The sequence below is a fragment of the Ruditapes philippinarum genome, unplaced genomic scaffold, assembly GCF_026571515.1.
Source record: "Ruditapes philippinarum isolate M1 unplaced genomic scaffold, ASM2657151v2 ctg7993_1_1_1_1, whole genome shotgun sequence".
Lineage (NCBI taxonomy): Eukaryota > Metazoa > Mollusca > Bivalvia > Venerida > Veneridae > Ruditapes > Ruditapes philippinarum.
In genome coordinates, this window is record NW_026863649.1 from 18,339 (window position 1) to 44,067 (window position 25,729).

At 33.0% G+C, this 25,729-nt stretch overlaps 2 protein-coding genes across 4 annotated transcripts; one reads left to right on the plus strand and one right to left on the minus strand.

Annotated features, from left to right (window-relative positions):
- Positions 1–230: 230 nt before the first annotated feature.
- LOC132722826 (uncharacterized) lies at positions 231–10,169 on the plus strand. 3 transcript variants are annotated; one of them, XM_060707399.1, is made up of 12 exons: positions 231–486; positions 1,243–1,342; positions 1,899–1,994; positions 3,472–3,595; positions 4,148–4,259; positions 4,778–4,830; positions 6,390–6,415; positions 6,666–6,770; positions 7,703–7,816; positions 8,297–8,419; positions 8,704–8,888; positions 9,393–10,169. In XM_060707399.1, exons 2-12 carry the CDS (start codon positions 1,324–1,326, stop codon positions 9,414–9,416), a joined length of 981 nt encoding a protein of 326 aa, XP_060563382.1. In that variant the 5' UTR covers positions 231–486; positions 1,243–1,323; the 3' UTR covers positions 9,417–10,169. The 3 variants fall into 3 exon arrangements, with proteins under 3 accessions (XP_060563382.1, XP_060563381.1, XP_060563384.1); XM_060707398.1 differs by lacking the exon at positions 231–486 and adding an exon at positions 601–670; XM_060707401.1 differs by lacking the exon at positions 231–486 and adding an exon at positions 602–670 and having other exon boundaries at positions 7,706–7,816.
- Positions 10,170–13,916: 3,747 nt separating this feature from the next.
- LOC132722827 (uncharacterized) lies at positions 13,917–19,073 on the minus strand. Its single transcript, XM_060707402.1, has 7 exons — positions 18,683–19,073; positions 17,846–17,870; positions 16,587–17,450; positions 16,017–16,193; positions 15,136–15,888; positions 14,555–14,856; positions 13,917–14,274 (listed from the first exon to the last, which is right to left on the minus strand). The coding sequence occupies exons 1-7, from the start codon at positions 18,887–18,889 to the stop codon at positions 14,233–14,235; spliced, it is 2,370 nt and encodes a 789-aa protein (XP_060563385.1). The 5' UTR covers positions 18,890–19,073; the 3' UTR covers positions 13,917–14,232.
- Between the last annotated feature and the right edge of the window lie 6,656 nt (positions 19,074–25,729).

Below are 25,729 nucleotides of genomic sequence, written 5' to 3' on the forward strand. Positions count from 1 at the left end.
TGTTTTCAATGAATGAATGGGCACTGTGATTGAGTTAATTATCCCTGAAATTGTTTTAAGTTCTATAAAATTAATAAAAATTGACGTCGATTTTGAGAGGGGCAGATCAATCCATGCAGTAATAAATATATAAAGACATTTAATTTAGACTCAAGCAATGCTTATATTTCTATTTCTCACAAGCATGTTATTTTGTTGTCCACTTACTGTTTCCGAAATGTTACTCATTGGCCAATTATCCCAACCATCTGTTGCTTCTGTTGCTTTTTTTGGCACTTTGTTCAGAAGTCGAAATAATGCTTTGTTTACATTTTACTACTTTTATGACTCACACTTATACATTCAGCGCTACTTTCTTCATGTGAAAAGCATCTGGCGTGCTCTAAAACCATTACCGAACCGTTGAAAAACTTCATGTTTGACATTTCTAAAGATGGGAAACACCAGCCTTTGAGATATGTGTTTACATTTATTTTCATTATACACGTAAGTATCATTTGGTTTTCATTCAAAAACTTAACGTATTACAAAACAGGGTAAACTTATTTATTTTCCTTGTCTTTTGTTTTCTTTTATTACTATTTTCACGTACATTTACGTATATAAATATATTTACCTGTCAGAATGGAAATTTTAGAAATCCTTGTTTCTTTTTGGATATGCGGTGCTTGTAAGTCTAAATGAAATTAAACATAACCAAATTGACAATTATAATTATATTAGGGCATTTAAATACTTGTGTTTTATTTTTCTTTGTTGATGAACTTAAAAAAATTATCAAATTATTTTTAATAGTTTCAGATGTAATATTTCAATTCTGTCATATATTGTAACAATTAAATATAGGTACGTAATGATCGAATAAATGTTTAAGTTCTTACAGTCTGCAAAAAAAGATAAAATCATTAAAAAACAAACAAACAATGATCGAAGCAATTTCAGTTTTTATTTAAATTACCTGGAACTATTTCTGCTTCTTTTGCTCTTCAACAATAGTATCTAATGTGAAAGTTAAAATTATACTAATTTGTTTACATTTTGCTACGTTTAAGTCAAACAATTTTACATTCACATGAATACTTTCTGCAGGTGATAAGCATATATCTTATATATGCTTTAATACCAAAAGACAATCATTTAATAACTCATGTTTGCTCATTATAAAGAAATAAAAGAATATCGTATCTAAGGTATAATGTGCCTCTATCTATAATAACCTTTACTCCATACTTATCACGTTAGATTTAAAACAATGGTATATAAGAGTCGTTGAAATGGTGTAACCAGCTACGAAAAAAATGAACTAAAATTAAATCTTTGCCTATGGCCTTACACGATGTAGGTAAGTACATATACTCTGTAGACTATTATTTATTCGTAGTAAGTTAAATCTTATAGTCACCTTTAGAATATGTTAATTTGTAAATTTGTAGAATGGCTATGTTTTATACATGATGTATATGTTTCAAATGTACGGAAGAGCATTAGTGCCAGGTGTATGTTTTTTATTAACTCGAAATTTCGAAGTGCCAGGTGTATGTTTTTTATTAACTCGAAATTTCGAGTTAGTAACTCGAAATTTCGAGTTACTAAGTCGTAATTTCGAATTACTAAGTCGAAATTTCGAGATAAGTAAGTCGAAATTTCGAGTTAGTAACTCGAAATTTCGAGTTAATAAAAAACATACACCTGGCACTAATGCTCTTCCGTACTACAAATGTGATTGACAGGATATGAAAAAAAAATACCTCCACTAGAATCATTGTAAAATGTTTAAAGCAAAGATTACAGAGACGGGCTACAATAAAACCAAATACAAAAAAAATCACATTTTTTGTTAAATTGATCATCAGTCAGTACTTTGTGAAATCTAAATATAAATTATTACATTGTGTCAGGAGCATCAAATTTGAGGGACTTAGCAGACTACAAGAAATGTGGAAACCTACACGAGAAAAGACATGGGAAGTTTAACAAATTAGTTCGTGGTAAATGTAAGTACATTATTTCACAGGCATTCGGCTCATTTGTATGTTCCATAGATAATGCCACTAGGGTTACTCCCGAAAATCATCAACAAAGATCGATAAAAGTCGGAAACTTACGGTGACACAAAGGTGACATATGTGCGTTTTTATTTTTTATCTCGTGCACACGAGATACTTTGTTGTAGCCACGAGTTACTAAGTGGTGGTCACGAGATGATTAAGTGGTGCGCACGAGATACTATTTCGTGGTAACGGGTTACTAAGTCGTGGCCACGAGATAATAAAGACATGTTGAATAATTCAAATATGACCTTGGCCTTTCAATGACATTCAATGTCAAATTATTGAAATCTGCTTAAATTGTCATATTTTATCATTTAATCATAAAAGAACACAAAGGACAAACTGACGTGTTGAATATTTTGAAAACGACCTTGACTTTTAAATGACACTGACAGTTAAGGTCTAATTATTTAAGACAGCTTTAATTGTCACAACCTTGCTTACGGATCTGATTTATTTTTGAACAAAATATTTTTTGATAACTTATTGATAGCAAAAGTTTTTTAATAACGTGCTTTTTATAATTGTTAACATACATATATATTTCACTGTATAATTTTCAAGAAAATTTGTGAAATGTTATTTGTTCATATTTTTTGGCCTCGAGTATCGTTTTTCGTATCACATCAGCAAGAAATATAACTAATAATACACCACCTGTAATTGGCCACTTGAATGAGTCAAGTAATAGAAAGAGCACCGAAACACGAGGCTATCTGATTTGTACGAGGGGGCGTAGCCCCCGAGTATAAATCAGATTGCCGAGTGTTTTGGTGTTCTTTCTCTTTTGTATCATAGTCAAACATAAAAGCACGTTCCCTGTTGTCACAATATGAAACCCCGGCAAAAATGAACCAATGAACGAACATCTGAATATGACATTTCTGTCGCTTTCCCTTTCTCTGCCGTCACAATATGTAAACCCCAGCAAAAATGAGCCAATCAATGGGCATGCTCTGGAGTGCGGGTAACTAATACCCGCACTCCAGTTAACGCACTGTGCATGTATATGTATACGATTTAACCCTGACACATTTTCAACAGAAAGGTCTCCGAACTATGATACAAGTACTTATGGCAAAAAAGTAATAAATTTTAACATAAATACACGTATAGATTGGTGGAGCATCCGTGTAAAGCCATTGTCTTTTTACGCAACTTACTAGATTTTCATCAGCATTTCATTGTTAAAAATATAAGTTTTCATTTGTTTATTGTTGGTTAAAATGTTTGCGGTTTAAATTCTTTTCTTTTTTTTCTTCCTTTGTTTGTTTGATCATTACTTACGAATAGAAGTAACTTTATACTATAGAAATACCACCCTGTTCATTACGTGTACAATAATTAAAAAGTGTTTGTCGAAAGATGTTTTGACATTGATTAAGACATATCTTTCATTTTGTTCAAATGTATGTTTTAGGGTGTCCGTGTTTTTTAATCGTATCTAGAATAAGTAAGACATCTCCTTCTTGGGCATTGTTCTGTTACCATGATCAATTTTCAACACGAGCACATCACGTTTTTATTTTGAGAGAATGTGAAAGGTAATACATACTTTTAGACGAAACGTTTCTTTATTGATGAATGCTTGTTTAATTATAAATAGAATGAAAAAAAGTGTTGTCATGTATAGTACAATATAAAGTTTAATTCACGCGGTTTCTTTAACAAGTATTTTATACTGACACTAAATATCTTGAATCTGCCAGTATCATTTATTAACTAAAGACATAGATCTATCTAAATATCTACCTCCAAATAAAAATTAACACACTTTCAATTATCATATTATAGAAATTATACCTGTAGTGACGAAATTATAACACTTTCCCGCGTACATTTTACATAGACATATTTTATTAGCGCGTTTAAATGATTTAAGAAACAGTATAATTATCCAAAACAGTGATTTATCACTGTTTTGGAGTTCGGATGAGAGGAATTATATCACGAGGGCGTAGCTCGAGTGATATAATGATGTGCATCCGAACGACATGTCTAAATATAGAACGTCAAACTAAATAATGTTACCATCTTAGAACTGCACTATATTTGTTATTTTAACTTTTGTACTTTGATCCTTGTTATTTATTCAGTGTCGATGATTATAAGAGTGAAGATGAACCAATCATAGGATTTTGTGTCACATTCATAGACAAACAACGTAAGATGCTGATTTTTGCCTGTCCATCAAAAGAGTCAAAGGAGGTACATGTTATTATTATTGTTATCACCACTGTTATCATAGCTGTTATCATCACTCGTTTTCATAACTGTAATCATAGCTATTATCACCACTGTGTGTTATCATAACTGTTATCATAGCTGTTATCATCACTCGTTATCATAACTGTTATCATAGCTGTTATCATAAATGTTATCATAAATGTAATCATCACTGTTATCATCGCTGTTATCACAACTGTTATCATCACTGTGTGTTATCATAACTGTTATCATCATTGCTATCGTCACTGTGTTCTCATAACTGTTGTCATAACTGTTATCATAACTGTAATCATCACAGTTATAAATAATTACTGTTATCATCACTTAGCTTATACATTTGAACACTATAAAAACCTTGCAATCACAATGTTAAAAACAATGATATTTTAAGATGATGAAAGGTTAATTAAATTCATCTTAAACCCCATGTACTCTAAATTAATACTTTTTAAAGATTTTGATATCCCTCAATCAAATTGTTGTATTTTTCATTTGAGATTTGGATGCAGGCTTTGCGGTCAGGGATCACAGAAAGTCAAAGTTGCTCAGCGTAAGTAACCTGTTTCTTTTGTTTATTCAGTAATTTTTTGTCAAAGTGTATGTAGAACTCCTACTTCAGACAACCCTGCAATTACGACTAACCCGCAATTAATACCGATTTTTAAATTGATGGGAATTTCAGTAATTTCAATTCTTTATTTCATTACATTGTATTTATTAAACTCTGCTAATATTTTTATGAAACGGCCTCTGTTAATCTAATAAAGACATCGTTGTTGCTACACATAAACAAAATCATGATGCTTGTAAGTTGTTTGGCATTTATTTGCAATTATAAATATAACAATATTTTGTAACAGAGTTACCAACGCCCCCGCCTCAGGGAAGTTTTATATGAAGCATAATATTGTGCTATTTCAAAAGATTGAGGTATGGATCTCAGAACATTCAGTCAAAAATTATGATCAATTATATACTGATGCTAGATTTGCAAATACAACAATAAATTTATCAAAGAAATAAAATGAAACACGGAATTTAAAAATCTTGACCTTGGAGGTAGGGGTGCAGGTGTTGTACTTGACAAATCGTCTTATTATTGTGACTATTTGTGCCAAGTTATTTCAAAATCCCTTGAACTATGAAGAAGTTCTAGATCGGACACAAAATATACCCTATAACAGACTAAGCTAATTTTTTACCTCTAAGTGTGACATTGACCTTGGAGGTAGGGATGCAGGTGTTGCGCATGCCACATTGTCTTATTATAGTGACTATTTGTGCCATTTATGTTCAAAATTCTTTGATCTATGAAAAAAGTTATGGACAGGACACAAAATATACCCTACAACAGACTATGTAAATCTTTGACCTCCAAGTGTAACCTTGACCTTGGAGGTAGGTGACCGGTTGTTGCACATGACACATCGTCCCATTATTGTGAACAATTGTGGCAAGTATTTACAAAATCCCTTTAAAATTAAGAAAGTTATGGACCGGACACGACATATACCCTCAAATAGACAATGTTGACAATGAATGGGCAAATGAGACCATAACCCTGGAGGTAGGGGTCTGGTTGGTGAGCATGACACATCGTCTTATTATAACACACATTTGTGCCAAGTTATTTCAAATTCCTTTGATAAATGACAAAGTTATGGACCGGACACGAATGTGTGACGGACGGACGGACGTAGCCTATTCCTATATCCCCATTTTTTCTTCTAAAAAAGGCGGGGGACAATAACAAAATTGTGCCCACTCCATAATAATAATAATAATAATAATAATAATAATAATAATAATAATAATAATAAAATAATAAAAGTAAGACTAAAGAAAAATGGATCACTGTCATAGATTATTATACTAGTAATTAAGCCACCTCAAGTCCATTTTGACTAAGTCCCTTTGATGGTCCTAATAGCGAGAATTTACTTAGATTAGATTAACAGAACTTGAACTCTACATAGCTAAATAACGATTTCAAAGAATAACTTGTTTTCTAGTAGTATTTTTTTATTTAGATACCAACTTTGTTCAGTCTCAGGCACGTTTGAAAGTTATAATATGTCAAATTATAATGAAGTTAATTTATCATTTCAGGGACAGTGGCATTTCAAGTGGAGGATGTATGCATGATATTAATGTTTTATAAACTAATTATAATAAATATCCATGTAACATAAATTTATGTATTCAATTATCATATTATTCATATTATTTTTATTTCCATCTCATTCAATGGAGCTCAGTTTTCGGAATCTTAATTTAAAAGAAAACACCATTGCGCTTTTAGAGTTCGTTATTTGTCAATTAAGCACGGCAATGTTTCGTGTTTGAAAATTAAGTTACAATTGTATATATATTTTGATGATTTAGCTTTGATGATGGACCCTGTTTCAAATACATACGTTACCGAATCAACAATCAGACAGAGCAGATATGGCTTATACGAAGACATGGATCAATTACCAGTTGGTACAGGTAAAACAACAAAAATATAAACGCTATGTATGATAAAAAAATTGTTAACTATGCTTGAAAGTCACATGTGTATAATAGAGAAAAATTCAATGTCTTAAGAACGCCCCAAACGGCAAAAAATGAAAAGGTGGCAGGCTTGGTTTGATTGAGTCTGTTAATTATACTCGTATGTTAATGGGGCAGTACTGGGAAGTGAAGAGCCACAATCTATGCCCCTTAATTAGCGCCGGCTTAAGCAGAATTTCAACATAAAATAGTGAAATTTTGAATTAAGAAACATCGACAGAAGTGTTCATACGGCGATTATCACAGAACCTTCAATGTGACACGTTCGTGCCATTCCGTAAAAAGCGGCGTATGGTCACCAAGTAAAAGAATGCGTGTGTCCTAAACGAGAAAACAAAAGATGGAACTAAATAAAATTGAATTTTGAAAGGGGATCAGAGGTTATGTGTTGGTAATTTAAATCTTGATAAAAACAGTCTGGTTAATCTAGTTATATAACATAGATGTATAAATATTGCCTATTCATATGACAGAATTTTCCTCATTTATTCAATGTTTGTAGAATACTTGACGTGTATAAATCTAGGTTTACATAGTGTTTCAATGGAATTAGAAATATGGGTGGTGGTGCTTCGTACTATTAATAGTGTCCTGGTGACCCTATATCACACACCAGCTAGAGGTTTTAAGATTTGCAAAGTACATTGTAAATAGTGAACAAAACCAATAACTTTGGCATTCATTCACCTATAGGAATTATTTCAAGTCTAAGTCTGACCAAGAAATTGAGCCAATGTGATTTTCATTGATGCCACTAGCTCAAAGGAGTACTTATGCTACCTTTCATAGTAATGTTATGAAATGGACCAAAGAAATATTGTAAAATAAAATGAAAATGTTAAATAGTTTATATACTCATGTTTAAGTAGATCAAGAGAAGCCAAGTAAACACGGTGCTGAATATAAACCTGAAGCTGACGCAAATTCCCCTAATACACAACGATATCAAAGACAGGAAGCAGTTGAAATGGCGTCGATAGGTATGTTTTTTGTTGTTGTTGTACCTGATATACCATTTTCAATAAAAAGGACCTGAGATCGTTATTTATTTACCTATGTAGTGTCCTCGGGTTTGGACCTTATGTCACACGTTTTCGAGGGCACATGTGCATTTACCTGGCAGCGAAACGGTTATAACATTTTAAAAATCATTGCCCACAATTGTAAGAAAATGGAACAGTGTCGTAATGATAAGGGTGTCTGCCTCTCAACCCATCGTTCGTGGGTTCGAGTCTAAGTCAACTCATGAACACTTTTTATTTCATATGAATTGCTTGTTCACTTAGTTCCATTAAGTCGAAAGTGGTAAATTAAAGCTGTATCAATTTGTTTCGCGGTTAAGCATTTAAAAATGAATATACATGTATGTTTAAAATAACTGTAAAACCATATACATCGTTCTCTTGTATGTTTTACACAATTCTGGATCCTAGAACCATCACCTTCTGTTGAATTTCTAGGTGGAAAGAAAGACAAGAGTCATAAACATACAGGCAGGGAACAAAAAGTTCATTCTGAATCACACTACTACGATTATAATTCACAAGATGAACATAGAATGGAAAAACAAAAAATGACACAAGGTGTGTATATATATCTTAATAACAATTAAATAATTGTCTAATTAATCTGAAAGCGCCTTCTGCGTAGGGCAAAAACAAATTATATGTAATACAAGAAAAATCAGTTTCATATTAAACAATTTTAAGTATTCTGATCTAATTCTCGGGAAATGTGAAGCAATGATGAGAAGAAATAACTAATTTGAAAAATCCTGAAAATGTTCAATTTATGGCATTTCATCCGGCTCTGACGTAAGAATATACCGTATGTATGTTTGAATAATTTGTATTATGTTTGATTGAAGAAGAGCAAAATTCAACCGATAGATTTGACTTCTTGTCAGTAACCGCACCATTGCCTAGCACGGAAAATACCCAAAGCGGTGGAACACAAGAAACATCTCATATTGGAGGTGATGATAACACCTGTGTAAAAACTATGGCCGTACCTGACGAATTCGACTCGAACGAAAATTATGAGAACTTGGTAGGTTATAATAATGTTCTTTTCTATAAAATTATTTGTAAATAAATGTTGAATAAAGCATACTTAATTTTTCTTATATACATGTTTTATTCACACAGTAATACATGTGTTATTTTTTAAATGAGCCGCGCCACGACAAAACCAACAATGGGTTTGCGACCAGCATGGATCCAGACCAGCCTGCGCATCCGCGCAGTCTGATCAGGATCCATGCTGTTCGCTTACAAACTCTATAACAAGTATAGAGAAACTGATAGCGAACGGCATGAATCCTGATCAGACTGCGCGAATGCGCAGGCTGGTCTGGATCCATGCTGGTCGCAAAGCCACTATGTTGGTTTTGTCGTGACGCGGCTCATTTATTTTCACCTATTGCTGCGTTAAATAAATTTATGAATTAAGAATTTACTTAGATTACGAAAATAATGCTAAAAATAAAACACTTCAGACCATGCAATTTATATGTTTGTAACTATTTATACGCTATATGTCTAATTATGTAGGTATTTTAACAGAGATCAAAAGAAATAGCACAGCTGACAAGATTGCTGGGGGAATGAAGCCGAAAATGTATGGATGCCAAACAGTTCACTTAGAACTTAAATTCCCGTGGTTATAATATTTTCTCATGGCTATTCGTCTCTTATAATAAGCTATTTATTATAATTACAAATACACAAAAAAGTCATTGACAAGCATAAAGCTCTTTAAAGAAACAGTTGATGTTTCAAGGGAATCATTGCAGACAAATGTTGTGAAAATAAATGACAGCCTATAAGAGCGAATTTATTTTTTTCAATTAATTAAGCTACAGAAAACAAAACATTGTAAATGTGCAGGATTGACTACATTATAAAAATATAAATTCAAATTTGTCAATAATCTGTAGCAAAGTTCTAAAATGCAGGTGACTAGTTATCTACAAAGATAAAAAAACATAAAGCATATCATGTAATATAGTTTATACTTTTCTTATAAATGTTACCTTCCACTTCCATATTTACTAGTATAAGTAAATGTATTATACAAATTGAAATATAAATACGTGTATTTCTTATAAAATGTTTATGTAATAAACATAAATGTAAATTATGTTCATATTGATGCGCATGTGCTTGTAAATATTTATTTTTCACTGTTATGAATTAAGAAAGAAATACTATCTATCTATATAAGCAAATGAAATTGCAACATTTGCAACACAAACTTAAGAAGACTGTCATGAGATAGGCTTTTTCTGTTTTGCCATTGTGAATGTTTATCATAATACACATGTATTACTAAAATAAAATTAACTAAATTGGTACTTTTAATCTTTTAATTATGCTTTTCTCATATGCACATAGTGTAAATACAATGTATTTGATTATGCAATTATTTATATATATATATATATATATATATATATAGAAATGAGAGAATATATACACACATACCACCACATCGATATGCCAGTCCAATTACGGCACAGCGCCTAGCAGAACAGTCATGAAAGCATAGCCACTGCTCATCCACCATCACAAAAATGATGGTTTCAGAACAGCTTTATATACAGTCACAAACTGCACTACACATTGAAACAAGCTCAACATTCACATATATAGAGTTTGTTCTCTGTTATCATATCTCACAAAATCAACGATGACATTTTTATTGTCTTCTTCACTGATTGGGACCAGAGAACTATATATCTATTTCCGAAAGTCAACTGGATCACGTAAGATCAAGTAGATCCGTAGGATACAATGAATTTAGACAAATAAAGTATATATAAAGGGAGATAATTAAATTCAATACAGTTATACTTTCCCCTGCGTGGGATCACTTAAGATACAAGTGTGCAGATAAATTGATAGAAATGAGAGAATATATACACACATACCACCACATCGATATGCCAGTCCAATTACGGCACAGCGCCTAGCAGAACAGTCATGAAAGCATAGCCACTGCTCATCCACCATCTATCAATTTATCTGCACACTTGTATCTTAAGTGATCCCACGCAGGGGAAAGTATAACTGTATTGAATTTAATTATCTCCCTTTATATATATATATATATATATAATATATATATATATATATATATATATATATATATATATATATATATATATATATATGTGTGTGTGTGTGTGTGTGTGTGTGTGTGTGTGTGTGTGTGTGTGTGTGTGTGTGCGCGCGCGCGTGTGTGTACTTAAATTGTGTATTTGGAAATGTGAAAATGTGTTAATAATAATGTATATATTCAAATCAATTCTTAAAATTCCTTATAAATAAGTACGAAATAAGAGTTATCTTACAATGACAAAAGAAGATATAAGAATAAAGATCAATCAATCTTTACCCCGTGTTAAATTTCAAAGGTAGCTGCTGATGTTGCTGGTATGTCGCCACTATTTTCAAAAGTGCTTATGACTGGTACACTATTAAAATATTGAGTGTGACATGAAGTGCAACTTATTCTTAGTTGAAAAAGGGAACTTATAAACAGAACAAACATACATTAATTTAAGACTCATACATAGTATATTGTCTACAAACACTAAATGTACAGCAAACATACAATTTGTAAGTGACAAATATTTACAATCAACACAAGTGCATTATTAGTATCTCAAAATATATGTGTTGAGAATGACAACAAAACGTTCGATGCTTTAAGTGCTTTTCCTGATAAGTATTCAATATACAAAGCGAAGTTACCATTAAAAGAACACAGAGTGCCTAAATAATAAAAACTATCTACAACTTCTACATCTATACAATTATAAGTCCATTTTCCTTCTCGTTTTAACTCCACTTTCTAAAAACCATGATTTTTGTTGTAGTGCATTGACTTCAATTCCGCATTGACAACAGTATGTATGCAAAAGATCAAGATTGTGTTGTAATTCATCTGGTGTCTTTCCAAAAATTGCCATGTCATCAACAAAAAGCAATAAAATAATAACCATAACATCTATGAGTAGTCCACTACTTAAATTGTATTGTAAGAAAAAATCTATATTTTCTAAAAAAAAAAAGAAACCAAAACTGGTGAAATTATCTACCCTTGTTTTAGACCTATGCATATTCAAAAAAGTCAGAAAAAGAATAACAATGTTTAACACAGGACTCGACCACGTCATACATGTTTTGTAATAAGTCTTAGAACTTTCCCTTGTACACCTATCTATAAAGTTTAAACCATAATGCATTCCTGTAAATGGTATTAAAACATTTTTTAAATCTATGAAACCTACATATAAAGTCTTATTATGGTTAATATAGTGCTCAACTAAAGTACTTATAGCAAAAATAACATCTATTGTTGAATAAAGTTGCTAGATATATGATGAAGAAGAGTAACCCCGAAACTCTGTCTCAAAACTTGAGGAAATAAGAAACAGATTTCCACCAATTTAGTTACACAAATCAAATCGTAAACACCCTTGTATCAATTTAAAGTTACAGCTAGGATTCTAGGACTGTCATTTATAAATTAATGCCGATCATTATCTTTTGTATCCACATTGATGTCTATTATAATAATTAAATGAGCCGCGTCACGACAAAATCAACATAGTGGGTTTGCGGATCCAGGATCCATGCTGTCCACTTACAGACCCTATAACAAGTAGAGAAAGTGATAGCGAAAAGCATGGATCCTGATCAGACTGCGCGGATGCGCAGGCTGGTCTGGATCTATGCTGGTTGCAAACCATAAACCATTATGTTGGTTTTGTCGTAATGCGGCTCAAATACTTGTAATTTACTGTTCTATCCGACTACTGACATCTGGATGTATGGAAAAACAGGGATAGTTGACTTAATTAAACATTAAACATTATAAAAAGTGCAGGCATGTTACAACTGTATACTTAGTTTTGAGTTTTCGCTTTCAATGAATCGATCTCTTTGCAAATGATACATACTTTCGTGCTTGTGGTTTAATTTGAATAACATGTCTTTTAGCGTTGATTTATTTTAGTAAAAATATATTAGCTGCAAAATACTATAATATAAACAGCAACAAACAATAAATATGAACAGAATAACAGCCAAAATTGTGTGAACTGAAACAATCATTACATACATGCATACACAACACTATACATTCATGAAATAGAATCATATAAATAATTAACAAGCAAATAAGGTTGTCATTAAAGTTTTGTTACGTAGCTTTTTACAGAGTAGTATTTAATAGAATTATGTGTTCTTGTGAATTTTAAAACATATTCATGGCATCAATCTAAATAATCTTTACATAATATCCATGCAAATGCAAAGTCCTATTAGCGTAAAGTACAAACGCCGAAAACTGTCTTTGTTCACCATGACTTCCAGTGAAATTCAAAGCGGAACATTAAATAAAAGCATTATTTTCATTGACCAGAAATCTTTTTCTAATTTGAGTAAAAGTTACCTTGACATTGACCCTAGGGACAAACGTAGTTTCTACAAACTCAAACCATTTTTCGATGTTTGGTAATAGCGACCTTAACCTTAACCCTAGGGATCCAAAAGCAATCCAAGCTCCAAGGACTTCACATAAGTTTGCTATATACCAGGTTTGATTACAATAGCTCAGGTATAACACAAGTTATGATCCGAAAACCATGAAGTTGACAAACTCGATCACTCCTATATACCCCCCCCCCCCTCTTAATCTTGTGCAGGTATAATTAAGTGCGAATAATTGCAAAGGGCAATAACTCCATGGTCATACAAAGAGAGTTATGGTTTCCGAGCAATATATTCTATGTCATATGAGATGTAACCATTTGCGAATTTTTAAACTGATGCCTCCAATACTTTTGGTAGTTATACCCCGGAAAAACTTAAGAATGTAAAAAAACGAAATTTAATACATGTAGCAAAGGGAGTTATGGTTTTATAGGCACTGCACTTTTCTTTTCCTTAATGAAATCTTTTTATAGTTGATATCTACAACAAAGAGTTTTCGAGTTAAAACACGCAAAAAAACAAAACCCAACGGTCAGACGGCTAAACGGATAAGCTTGTTCAAGTATGACCCTGATCTCCATTATAGTCCAATTTCTTTGCCACAAAGTTACTATATAGTCTGATAGCTATAAATATGTACAAATGTGATTATGTAATACATTTTCAAGTGACTGCATGCCAACAGCTTCAAACACGAATATGATTTAAAATTCAATTTATTGTTAAATGCTTTTGCTTCAATGGATCCAAAATAGTCTACAAAAACACAAGATCCATTCAACATTTCCATTGTCACTCCTCTATTTTATGATCTGTCTAAAATTATCTTTATCAAGCTTCTTTGTGAAGTTCTTGTCAATATCCGCCATGGTGACACCTTTCACTTCTAGTTCTCACGTACTCTTCGAGGGTAAGTACCATCTGGGTAACCGAACCTTAAGTAAAAAGTATTACATGTACTTACATGGCGAGACATCAGAAGTTTAACTTTGTTACATGGCGAAATCTTGATAGTGAAAAAGATTAAAAAATTGTACATATTATTGAAATGGGTAACGATCTATCAAAGCCGAAATTTATCTAATTTATTAACAACAAGTTGTTAAGCATTACATACATAAATATATAAGAATCAAAGAAAGTGTTTGAATGTACAAAATATAGGTATACATGATCTTTTTTATATTTTTTTCTGTTTGTTAAAAACAAACTTACACCAACTGTAGAGGAATCAGATTTCGTTTTCACGTCATCTTTTATGTCTCCTGTTTCGTTCTCGTAAGAATGACTCTCATGCACCATACCTACAGAAACATGTCCAGTTCGTGGTTCAACTTCACTTTTATGAGACTGTTTTATTTTGGTTATATGTGTTTTGAAAACATCTATAACTGAGCTCGCTATATCTTTATCGTTTAGAAATAAATGGACATGGAGATTTTTACTATCGTTGAAAAACTTAATCAACTCAGAGAGCAACAACCTTGCGCTGTCTATTGCGTCCATATCGTCACAACCTAAATAGAAAATGAAGAATATCTTTCAAACTTATCTATATTTCGACAGACCATATTACTACTTTCCATTTTTCAAATCCAGTCAGAAAGGAAAAACTCAATTTTGCAATTGAAGGAAAACATCAAAAATGAACATCATCAAAAGTTTACTTTTAGCTTTTCAGAACATTATTGTAATTAACAAGTACTCATTGGAGGAAAGTCAAGAATACATTAAACTAAGTAATCTCGTACATTTTGTATAGTAAAGGCTTACATCGAAGATCAAGTATTATATACCTGTTCCCAATATTGGTAACGCCAATGAAGAGATATTTTTCCTCTTTGTTTCTAGTAAAACATTCCTGTAAACGATCGAAACAAAATTTGGTTGGCATTTTCTGGTAATAATGGCGTGCATTACCCACTGAAATCCACATTTTCCGCCTTGTGTCGTAATTATATCGCCATAGTTGATTTTTAACTTGGAAAACTTTTTTATCTTTGCATAACTGTAAAGATCTCCCCCTACTTTTAACAATGCTTGAGCAATCATACCTTTTGCTTCCCCTTGTTTATTTTCGCTACAAACTATTGCTTCAACATCAGATATACTCAATATGTCTGCATCATATACTTCAACCACATTTCCAGGTGGAAAGAAGCATTTTAATTTTTTACTATCTTGAATGTATGAGGCTTGTTCGTCATATTCAGCGAACGTTTTCTTTGGCAAGTTCTGCTGGGACGAAATATATTTCGACGTTTTCCAAACTGTATTTCTTGTTGCCGATTTCTTATCATTGTCTGTTACTGATGCACCACCACTTTTGTCCACAGAAGATCTTTCAATATATAAATTCATGTTATAAGGCGAATGCTTTCCATCATGAATTACGTCCTGAAAAGTCTTTTGAATTATCTCAACCATGTTTCGATTCTGGTCAATAAAATGAATTTCCTTTACGTTTTTGCTTCTTCTTTCCCTTGTGAACATCTTTACAGCCTCTGCATACTGAACAGCACAAACCTCTTGAGGAACATCAAACTTTCCTAAGAAAAAAGGGTATAACAGATAAGTTTTACTATTTTAATCACTTGATTAAAAAACCTCAATACAATTGAAAATTAATTTGAAATATCAGTATATGATAAAAAAAATAATAATAGCATGTAAGTACCTGAATTTAAAGATGGAAATGCAATACTAGTGCAATTCTCATTTTCGGCTAGTTGTAAGCAATTGAGCGTTGTCTTCCTTAGATCATCAGCACATTTTGTGAAGTTCGATCTTGTCATAGGTTTATAGTTGATCCACCTTGGGAAAACAGCTTGTATGACGCAAGCACCAGTTTGTTCTGCGGAAGTAAAGATTACAATTTTTAGAAAATAGCGTATCAGCACCGCAGTTTACTACTCAAATCCCGGGTACTAGTGGTATGATTGCACTTCTTAATTGCTAGGTATAATTTTCAAAGTAACATAAATAAATAAAAAGCTAGCTAGTTACTTAGCATCACCTTAGTTCTTTCTTAAATATATTTCAACGTAAACAGTTCTATTTTCTTTCACAGAAATTAATTTGAATATCAAATTCGTACTATTTAACTATTGATAATTGTTTATTAATAAAATATATTAAGAAAAGTAGAAGTCATGGAATTTGCAAAATTTATTTGTTTGAATATAAGATAATAATAATAATAATAATAATAATAATAATAATAATAATAATTAAACTTGTTAATCACCCGTTTTTCGATTCAAAAAGCATGCCTCTTTCACCACTTGTACGTCAGTGGCTGAGATATTATCAACGTCATGTTGTTGATTCCCTTCTATTGCAATTACCGTACAATCAACTGGAGCATTTAATATATCACCCATGTATACTCGCAACATGCATTGATCTGCCTCGAAGACTTTCAAATATTTAGTATCCGTGGTCCATGAGAATGTTCTATCATACATTCTTTGATTCCGGTGACAGTCTTTTGATGATCTGCGTCCGTTTTCCTCCTTATTTTCTTCCGACGGCGTTTTCAATGCAGAAGAATGTGTATTGTCTTTGCTAAAATTCTTCTCTGTGGGTGCGAGGCCACTACATGCAAGTTTATGTTCATCTTTTTGCTTTTGTCTTTGATTCCTGCGACAGTCTTTTGACGATCTGCGCCCGTCTACCTCATTATTTTCTTCAGACGTTTTTTTCAATGCAGAAGAATGGGCATTGTCTTTGCTAAAATTCTTGTCTGTGGGTGCAAGGCCACTACAAGCAAGCTTATTTTCATCTTTTTGCTTTTGTCTTTGCTTCCTGAGACAGTCTTTTGATGACCTGCGCCCGTCTACCTCATTATTTTCTTCAGACGGGTTTTCCAATGCAGAACAATGGGCATTGCCCTTGCTAAAATTCTTTTCTGTGGGTGCGAGGCCTCTACATGCAAGTTTATTTTCATCTCTTTGCTTATGACTTACATAACTTGCATTGGAAATATCCGACTGATTTGTGACAGACAATTTCAGCAATTCCTGAACTTTTGCATCCAAACGTTCTTTTAACATGTTAATACTTTTTTCTGTGCCAACCATTTCTATTCTAACTTGACTGCAGCTTCTCCCTAATTTTGATAATAAACAGGGTTTGATAAGAAATTAATAAAGGTTGGCAACAGCTTAATATACTTTGACAATGCGTTATTGTATATTATTGGATGTTTCTTAAATATTTCATTTTATTGGAATTAAACCAACATAAATAAAGAGTGCAACAAATAATGATCATTAAACATTTCATGTATATCATATGGATCGAAACAAACCCAATTACAGGAATAATTAGGAAATTGAAAAAAAATACGTTAACGTACGTATTATCTACTTTTACCAAATTTCAATATTCTCAAAAAATGTATAAATGAATTTTGAAACTTTAACATATGTGGGTTTACGTTGGTGGTCACAGAATATTCCCGTTTAGAATTAGATCATACAAGTATAAATGAATAAAGCTTACCTGACATTTCGATTTTCTTGAAATACTGAAATATTTAAACACAGGCTTTAATATGAATAAAGTGTCATAGATACACAATAGAAATGTGATTTATTTTTGATGTAATCGCCATCAACTGGCTAAGGAGCTTTGAGCTTTTATTTCGGAAGCAAAATGATAAGCATCTGCATATAATGTACTTATTTACGATCCTAGACGAAACATAGCTTGTACACTTTTCTCAATGGTAAACATGCATGTATTTACACAGTCGTACCTCGTGTTCCTTGATGGGTCATAAATTAAAGGCCATAACACAATGTCGAGGTTAAGAATGAATGTATTCACATTCATCCCATATTATTGTTTCAAAAAAAAATTTGATTGATTAATTTATATTTATGATAAAGGAACACAAAGAAGAAAGGCTCGAAACAGGGATCTGGTAATTCACGGCTGCCTGTCTATATTTGTTTCATGACAATATTTTTAAGAAAAAAGAAAGATCTTATTCAAATTATGCACAACTAGTATACTGACTATAGTCAAGGACATCATGTCTGCCGATAAGGAGAGAAGGAAAGCATGCATGCATGCCGAATGATTTTTAGACAACTGGACAAGCAGATCTGAGTTTGCTGCTAAATTAACTCTGTTATAATTCGCGAGAAATATCATCTAAAATTTCTGACAAGATATTGTGTATAAATGCTCACTTTGCAACAAAACAAAAGATAATACAAACGAATGAAAACGTAAATTGTATAGCAGTATCATGAAATAAAGAATTTAGTTTTATCATAGAAAATAATATTGTCATTAAAATCAAAATTTCTTACTGAATCTTAAGTTACCAACCTGAAAGAGTTCTATATCCTTGTGGTAAATAACGAACTTGATTATTTTCAGTGTTGTTTGTGGGCGGTCAAGTTTAAATCTCTCTACACATCCGAACATTTCTGAAGCAACGAGTTCCGCTGGATAACCTAATGAGCCCGTTCCCATTGCCGGAAAGGCGATTGATGTACGTCCGTTGTCTGAAGCTAATTGCAAACAGTGGGTCATGTGTATTCTTATGTTCTGTAGAAATAATTACAAATATTTCAATTGAAATAAAGATATTTTTCCTAATCAATAACGTGAAATGTTTGCTTAAACATTTTGATTTACATGATATCCCGGGTATTATACAGTTTAATTGCACGGTTGTAAATATATAATGTAAAAAAATACGATTTCTTTCTCGTATATTATTTATTCTCCTATGCTAACACATAGTTGGTAAAATTTACGTCTGAGTTTTTTAAAACAATAATTTATTCACATGTGAATAACTGAAGGGCATAACACAACGTCAATAAACAATGGCGTTTATTTGGTGTCCTTGCGATTAAAGAAAACAAGAGGGCCATGATGGCCCTGAGGTCGCTCACCTGTATAAAGGCACCCAGAGCGGGGCCAGTTTAAACACCAGGGCTTTTATTTGAACAAACTTAGAGGACACCCATTAGAAGATGTTTCACAATGTTAAGTTTTTACTATACACATATAATGAAAAACAATGATCTACTCCCCCCCCCCCCCCCCCCGTCAGGGCCAATTTTAATCCAGGGTCTTTTATTGGGACAAACTTGGTAGACACCAATAAGAAGGTGTTTCATGCTAAACATCTAAGCTCTTTTTTAAAAGAAGATTTTTTAAAGTTTTTACTACACACATATAGTTAAAAACAATGACACCCCTGGGGCGGGCCAGTTTTGACCCAAGGGCTTTTATTTGAACAAACTTTGTAGACACTCACTAGAAGATGTTTCATGCTTAATATCTAAACTCCAGCTACTTGGGTTTTTTCAAAGAAGATTTTAAGTTTTGCTATACACATATAAGGAAAATCAATGACACCCGGGGCGGGGCCAGTTTTGACCCCAGGGCTATTATTTGAACAAACTTTGTAGACACTCACTAGAAGATGTTTCATGCTTAATATCTAAACTCCAGCTATTTGGGTTTTTTTTTTTCAAAAAAGATTTTTTAAGTTTTTGCTAAACACATAATAAGGAAAATCAATGACCCCCGGGGCGGGGCCAATTTTGACCCCAGGGCTTTTATTTGAACAAACTTGGTAGACACCCATTAGAACATGTTTCATGCTAAATATCTTAGCTCTAGCTCTTTGAGTTCATTAAAAGAAGATTTTTTAAGTTTTTACTATATGCATATAGGGAATATCAATGACCCCCTAGGGCGGGGCCAATTTTGACCCCAGGGCTTTTATTTGAACAAACTTGGTAGACACTTATTAGAAGATGTTTCATGCTAAATATCTTAGCTCTAGCTCATGATCATTGGTGTAATATTTCTTGTGTAATTTATGTACGTATATTTATTATGGATACGGAGTTCAGTAATTCACAAATGTGAATAGATTGAAGTAAGAACACAGGTGTGAGCTTATCAAGTTTAATCTCAGAACTGGCTAGTGGCGGGAATCGCCTGTCTATACATAAGAACTGCCCATTCAAGCATTAATGGAATAGTACTGATAATATAAAGGTCAAGGTAAAATAATCATGCAGGTTAGACTAGTATCTGATATTGTTACATTTCCCTCTTCTTGAGAATTTGAAACTCTTTCAATATACAAATGTCTATTAAATATGTTTGATAATCACTTAACAATAATATTTTTATTACATGAAATAATGAATAATATAGATGTTGAAGTTGTCACTTAACAAACAAACAAGCTTTATCATTGATGAAAATACACACACACACATATATATATATATATATATATATATATATATATATATATATATATATATATATATATATATATATATATATATATATATATATATATATATATATATATATATATATATATATATATATATATATATATATATATATATATATATATGAATTGCAATAATGCCTGTAAATAAAACATAGGTTTTAACTAATAAGTCATAAAGTTCAATCACATCTTTTTTTTAAATGTTTTCTGCTTTATTGTTCATTTGTTACTCCATTTTTCATCAAAGTATCTTTTGTTCTGTTTTACTTCCTGCCTGAACGTGTGACATAAGGGTTATTTTGGCGGGCTTATCATTGCACTCAGAGGTTATAGCGTGGTCAGAATTATGTGATTCTGGAAAGTTACTGACAGTGGGTTCAATAAGGGGTTATTGGGAGGTGATTCTTCCAGGATTCTAGGTGAGAATTCTTGAATTTCTGGAAAGTTTTCCTTTGTTTTGTTCAGCTTGCCCCTGTTTCTGCGGTAAATACCACCTGTTTTAGTGAGCGGTCATCGTGTATTTCTATAACTCTTGATGGCTCCCAGTGATTTTTAACCTGAAGCCGTATATACTCATTTAGTTTTAGAGGGGGGAGTTTTTTGGTGGTTTTATCATAGCAAGATTTTTGTTTTTGTTTGATATCTTTCATTTTTTTATTTATTGTCTTAGGGTCGATGCATTGGGGCTTCAGTTGCGCATTAGTGACAGGTAGAATTGATTTTGTTCTTCTACCCATTAATAGTTGGTTTGATGAAAAGCCAACTTCAAGGGGTGTATTTCTATATTCTAGAATAGCCAAATATGGATCTTTCTGGCTTTCCTTGGCTTTTTTGAATAACCTTTTAACAATGGACACTGTTTTTTCAGCGAGACCATTGCTGATTGGATGTAAGGGGCTTGATGTAACATGTGAAAAAAACCCATTCTCTTGCAAAATCTGCGAAATTTTCTGCAGAGAATTGCGGGCCGTTGTCTGTCATTAGTTTGTCACATATGCCGTATCTGGCCATATGGACTTTAAGTTTTCTAATTACAGTTGTACTTTGAGTATTTGGAAGAGCATCGACTTCAAAGTATCGACTGTAATAGTCTACAGTGACCAGATAGTCCTTGTTGTCAAATGAGAACAGGTCAGCGGCAATGTTTTGCCATGGTCTGTCTGGTACGTCATGTGATATCAAAGGCTCTTTTGCATTTGAATATCTGTGCTTTTGACATACAGCACATTGATTAATATAACTAGTGATTTGTTTTGCCATGCCAGGCCAAAACAAAGCGTCCCTAGCTCGTCGTATAGTTTTTTCCACACCCATATGACCTTGATGAACTGATTCTATCAATTGCTGTCTTGCGGAGGCGGGAATAACGATTGTTTGACCTCTGAATATAAGGTCGTCTGCTACAGAGAGTTCGTCTCTGTGATTGAAAAATTCCACAACAGCAAGATTACAGTCTGCGCGGGAAATTGGCCATTCCTCATTTATCGTCTGTTTCAGCAGATTCATACTTGCGTCAGTTTTTGTGTCATGCCTCAGTGACTCAAGTTTGCGGTCAGTTATTGGTAACCCTTTCAGTACCGTGTGAATATGTAGGTCAAAGTCTTCATTGTTGAATTTATCTTTGAGAGGCATTCTGGACAGCATGTCGCTTACCGGTATTTGCTTACCAGGTACAAATTTGACATTCAAGTCATATTTGCTCAATGTCAGTCGCATCCTCTGTAGCCTAGGAGGACATGCGCAAAGATTTTTCTGCATGATTGCGCATAACGGTTTGTTGTCACTATGAACAGTCACTGTTCTGCCATAAACATATTGATGAAATCGTGTACATGCAAATACTATTGCGTTTAATTCTCGCTCTATGTTTGCGTACCGAGACTCTGTGTCGGTCAATGTCTTGGATGCAAATGCTACCGGGCGGCCATCTTGGTAACATGGCGGAACCACATCCATATTTGGAAACTATCAGACTCGCGGTGTTACTGGCTTTTTGTCATCAAAATAAGCCAACACAGGACTTTTCTGTGATAATTGCTTTCATTTTGTCAAAATGAACTGTGATTGTGGAACATCCCACAAGAATTCAAATATCTTTTTTGAGTAATGCTCTCATTGGACTGGTGACCTCAGCCAAGTTTGGCGCAATTTTTGTAAATAATTTGCCATGCCAAGCACGTGCTCTAACTCTTGTCTTGTCGTTGGAGCCTTAAGATTTGTTATTGCCTCGATTTTCGAGGGATCAGGTTTCAGTCCTGTTGATGTGATGAGGTGTCCGAAGAAAGGCACTTCTGTGACACCTATGACACATTTATCTGGGTTTAGCTTAAAGGGAAAGACAAGGTTAGAATAAAAACTTGATTTCAGAAAAAGAATACTATAAATAATAAACCTGCAAATTTTCTGCCGCCAAATAATAATATTAAACGAATGATAACAAAATTTAAATCGCTAAATCACCGATTTCTACAAATCAGTAGGCGCGGCCATGTTTGTGTATTTGGCCATAATATAACAGGTGCGCGTGATGTCATTTCCCCCACATCTTTAGATTTATGATAAATCTAGTTGAATCGTAGCGAAATATTAATATTATAAAGTATTGACCAGACAATTTTATTTTTCACAGGAGGTGTAGAGGAGATTTTTTTATAATACGTAACAAATACGTTCAAAATACGTAACAATATTCAAAAAAAAATAAATAAATAAAAGAAACAAATAAAAAATCAACGTCTACCGGTCGCACCACTTCAGGCCAGTGATGCCCGTTACTTCAAACAATGCTATGTTCATTAAAGTCTCATCTTAATGTAATTAAACAATATTTTTAATAAATAAACATAATATTATTTAACAAAGTTTCAACAATCAAATAAATGTAATTAAATAAACAAACAAATGACCAACGAATAATGGGTTGTTAATTATTGAACGGCGGATAATTATCATTATTATAAAAATCCTACTAAAACGTGTTTTCTTAATAGTGCATTCAATTAAATTTTTTGCAGTTTGATTCTGACTTTCAAATTAAAAAAGGTGTGAACATATGTTATAATTGATGTACACATTTAAAAAATATAAGCAACTATTTTGAAAAGTAAATTGTTAACATGTCTGTCAACGTATGATGCTGCGTGGTATTTATTTACTTTGTAATCGTAGCCGGCAAAACATTTTTATTGGCTGCTCAAAAATCTAATTTGCATAATTTTATTCAACACAATTGCTGGTTCTTACTACTTATGTCTAATACTGTGCATTATCCATTTTAATTGTTCCTTAATTTGCAACCAAATGTTCCTGTCACACTGTGTACTGACGATTTTTATTGCTCCTTGTATGCCTCTGTGCCGACAGACCTTTTGATCATGCACAATGTTGCCCTGATTGGTTAAATCACCCCTTGTCAAAATATTCTCATGACGAAATAGACAATCTATATTTTTTTACGCTTCATCAGTGAACTGAATGACCTTAGGGGAAATTAAGTTCCGCACCTGTCAAGTTATACTGTTAATTACAGCATTTCATAAAAATAGAAACACATTTTTTTTCAGTTTACCAATAATCATTTTAAATATTAAGTAGAATTATGATTTTTGTTTTATTGGATTAAAATTAACGGTAGTAGAAATGCGTATCTGTGTGGGAAAGGGAAATTGGGTAAGTAGATAACGTGGAAAAAAGCTATAGGGAACTGATTTAACCCGAGAATATGCGTAATTACAGGGGAATGGGCAACCTATTGCTGTTGGTACCCAGTTTTAACTGGGTTGCCTAAATAACCTAACGGACCAGTTTTGTTTTCATACGTTATTAGTCTGGCTGCCGATTTTCCTGCGCCATCTCATTTTAGCGTACAATGGTGTCAGCAAGATCTCTGCATATTGGATTGAGTTGATATTTTTACGCTGAAAAAAAAATGATACATGACCGGCGATGTACCCTATTCGGACAGCTTGTCTAGCGAAAATTAAGTACAAATAAAAGGAATATATCGTCAATTTTTGAAGAAGTTTCTCATAGTAACCAAAATTAAATTGATGGTTTATCTTTGAAAATTAAGCAGTCATTGCTTAAATCATGTGGTGGCATCAACAGCAAGCTGAAAAATCGGACAAATGATAATTAATGTCGCGGCGTCTTCAAATTAATTAATTAAAGCAATTCAGTTCCATATGATGTTTTCATAATAATATATAATGTACGCAATAAGATTAAATAAGTTCTTCATCAAGGTATATTTCAGTTGTACCAGCGTGTACACCTATACCGGAAGTGGGTGTAACAACGTCACAATTCGGTCTCGTCTGTCTCGCGAGAATGACAGAACGCCAAAATGGCGGCGCCCATGAACTTATTTCTCAAGTAAAAAATAGTGTCTCAAAACACGAATTTCTCACTTATAGGGTTGATGTCAACAGAAAAACTGTCATGGTACCTCTTTTTAAATGATGAATATTTATATTAGACAGACATCAATCCATCCATTCCTATTCCTTTAATACCCACTGATTTGACCTTATCAAGGGCCCTGCGCAAGTTTGCGTCGTGCTCCTCGCGCGATCTACCGTAAATCAAAATGTCGTCAACTATGGCGGTAAGGCCGTAAAGTCCCTCAAATATTTCGTCAATTTTCTGCATGAAAATATCACTTGATGCAGAAATTCCGTACGGAAGTCTAAGCCAGCGGTATCTGCCAAATACCGTGCTAAATGTTTGTCAAAAAGGATGACTTTTCGTCTAGTTTAACGCTCCAATAAGCGTGTGTAATATCTAGTATGCTGAAGTACTTTGCGTCCGTCAGTCGTGACGTCACGTCATCAATAGTTCGCATAGGATAATGTGGCCTTCGTTATAGCGTCATTCAGGTTTTTAGGGTCAATACATAACCTCAATTTCCCTGTTTTCTTCTCAACTATCACAAGGGAAATTAACAAAATCTGTAGGTTCCGTTACTTTTGTAATTATCCCCTCTATTCTCCATGTGCTGGAGTTCATTTTTTAATCTGTCTCTTAATGCCTCCTGACCCTGGGGGGATTAATGATAGGAAATCTGGCATAATGTGAAAAATTTAAACTTTCAACCTAATGTG

Excerpts from the sequence above, each read along its gene's own strand:
- LOC132722827 (XM_060707402.1), bottom strand. The coding sequence starts at position 18,889 with ATGACCCACTGTTTGCAATTAGCTTCAGACAACGGACGTACATCAATC. Across the intron at positions 17,871-18,682 it reads AGGATATAGAACTCTTTCAG|TATTTCAAGAAAATCGAAAT; the intron begins GTTGGTAACTTA and ends TAAATATTTCAG. Across the intron at positions 14,857-15,135 it reads GTTACCAATATTGGGAACAG|GTTGTGACGATATGGACGCA; the intron begins GTATATAATACT and ends TTTTCTATTTAG.
- LOC132722826 (XM_060707399.1), top strand. Across the intron at positions 7,817-8,296 it reads AGTTGAAATGGCGTCGATAG|GTGGAAAGAAAGACAAGAGT; the intron begins GTATGTTTTTTG and ends TTGAATTTCTAG. Across the intron at positions 8,889-9,392 it reads AAAATTATGAGAACTTGGTA|TTTAACAGAGATCAAAAGAA; the intron begins GGTTATAATAAT and ends TTATGTAGGTAT.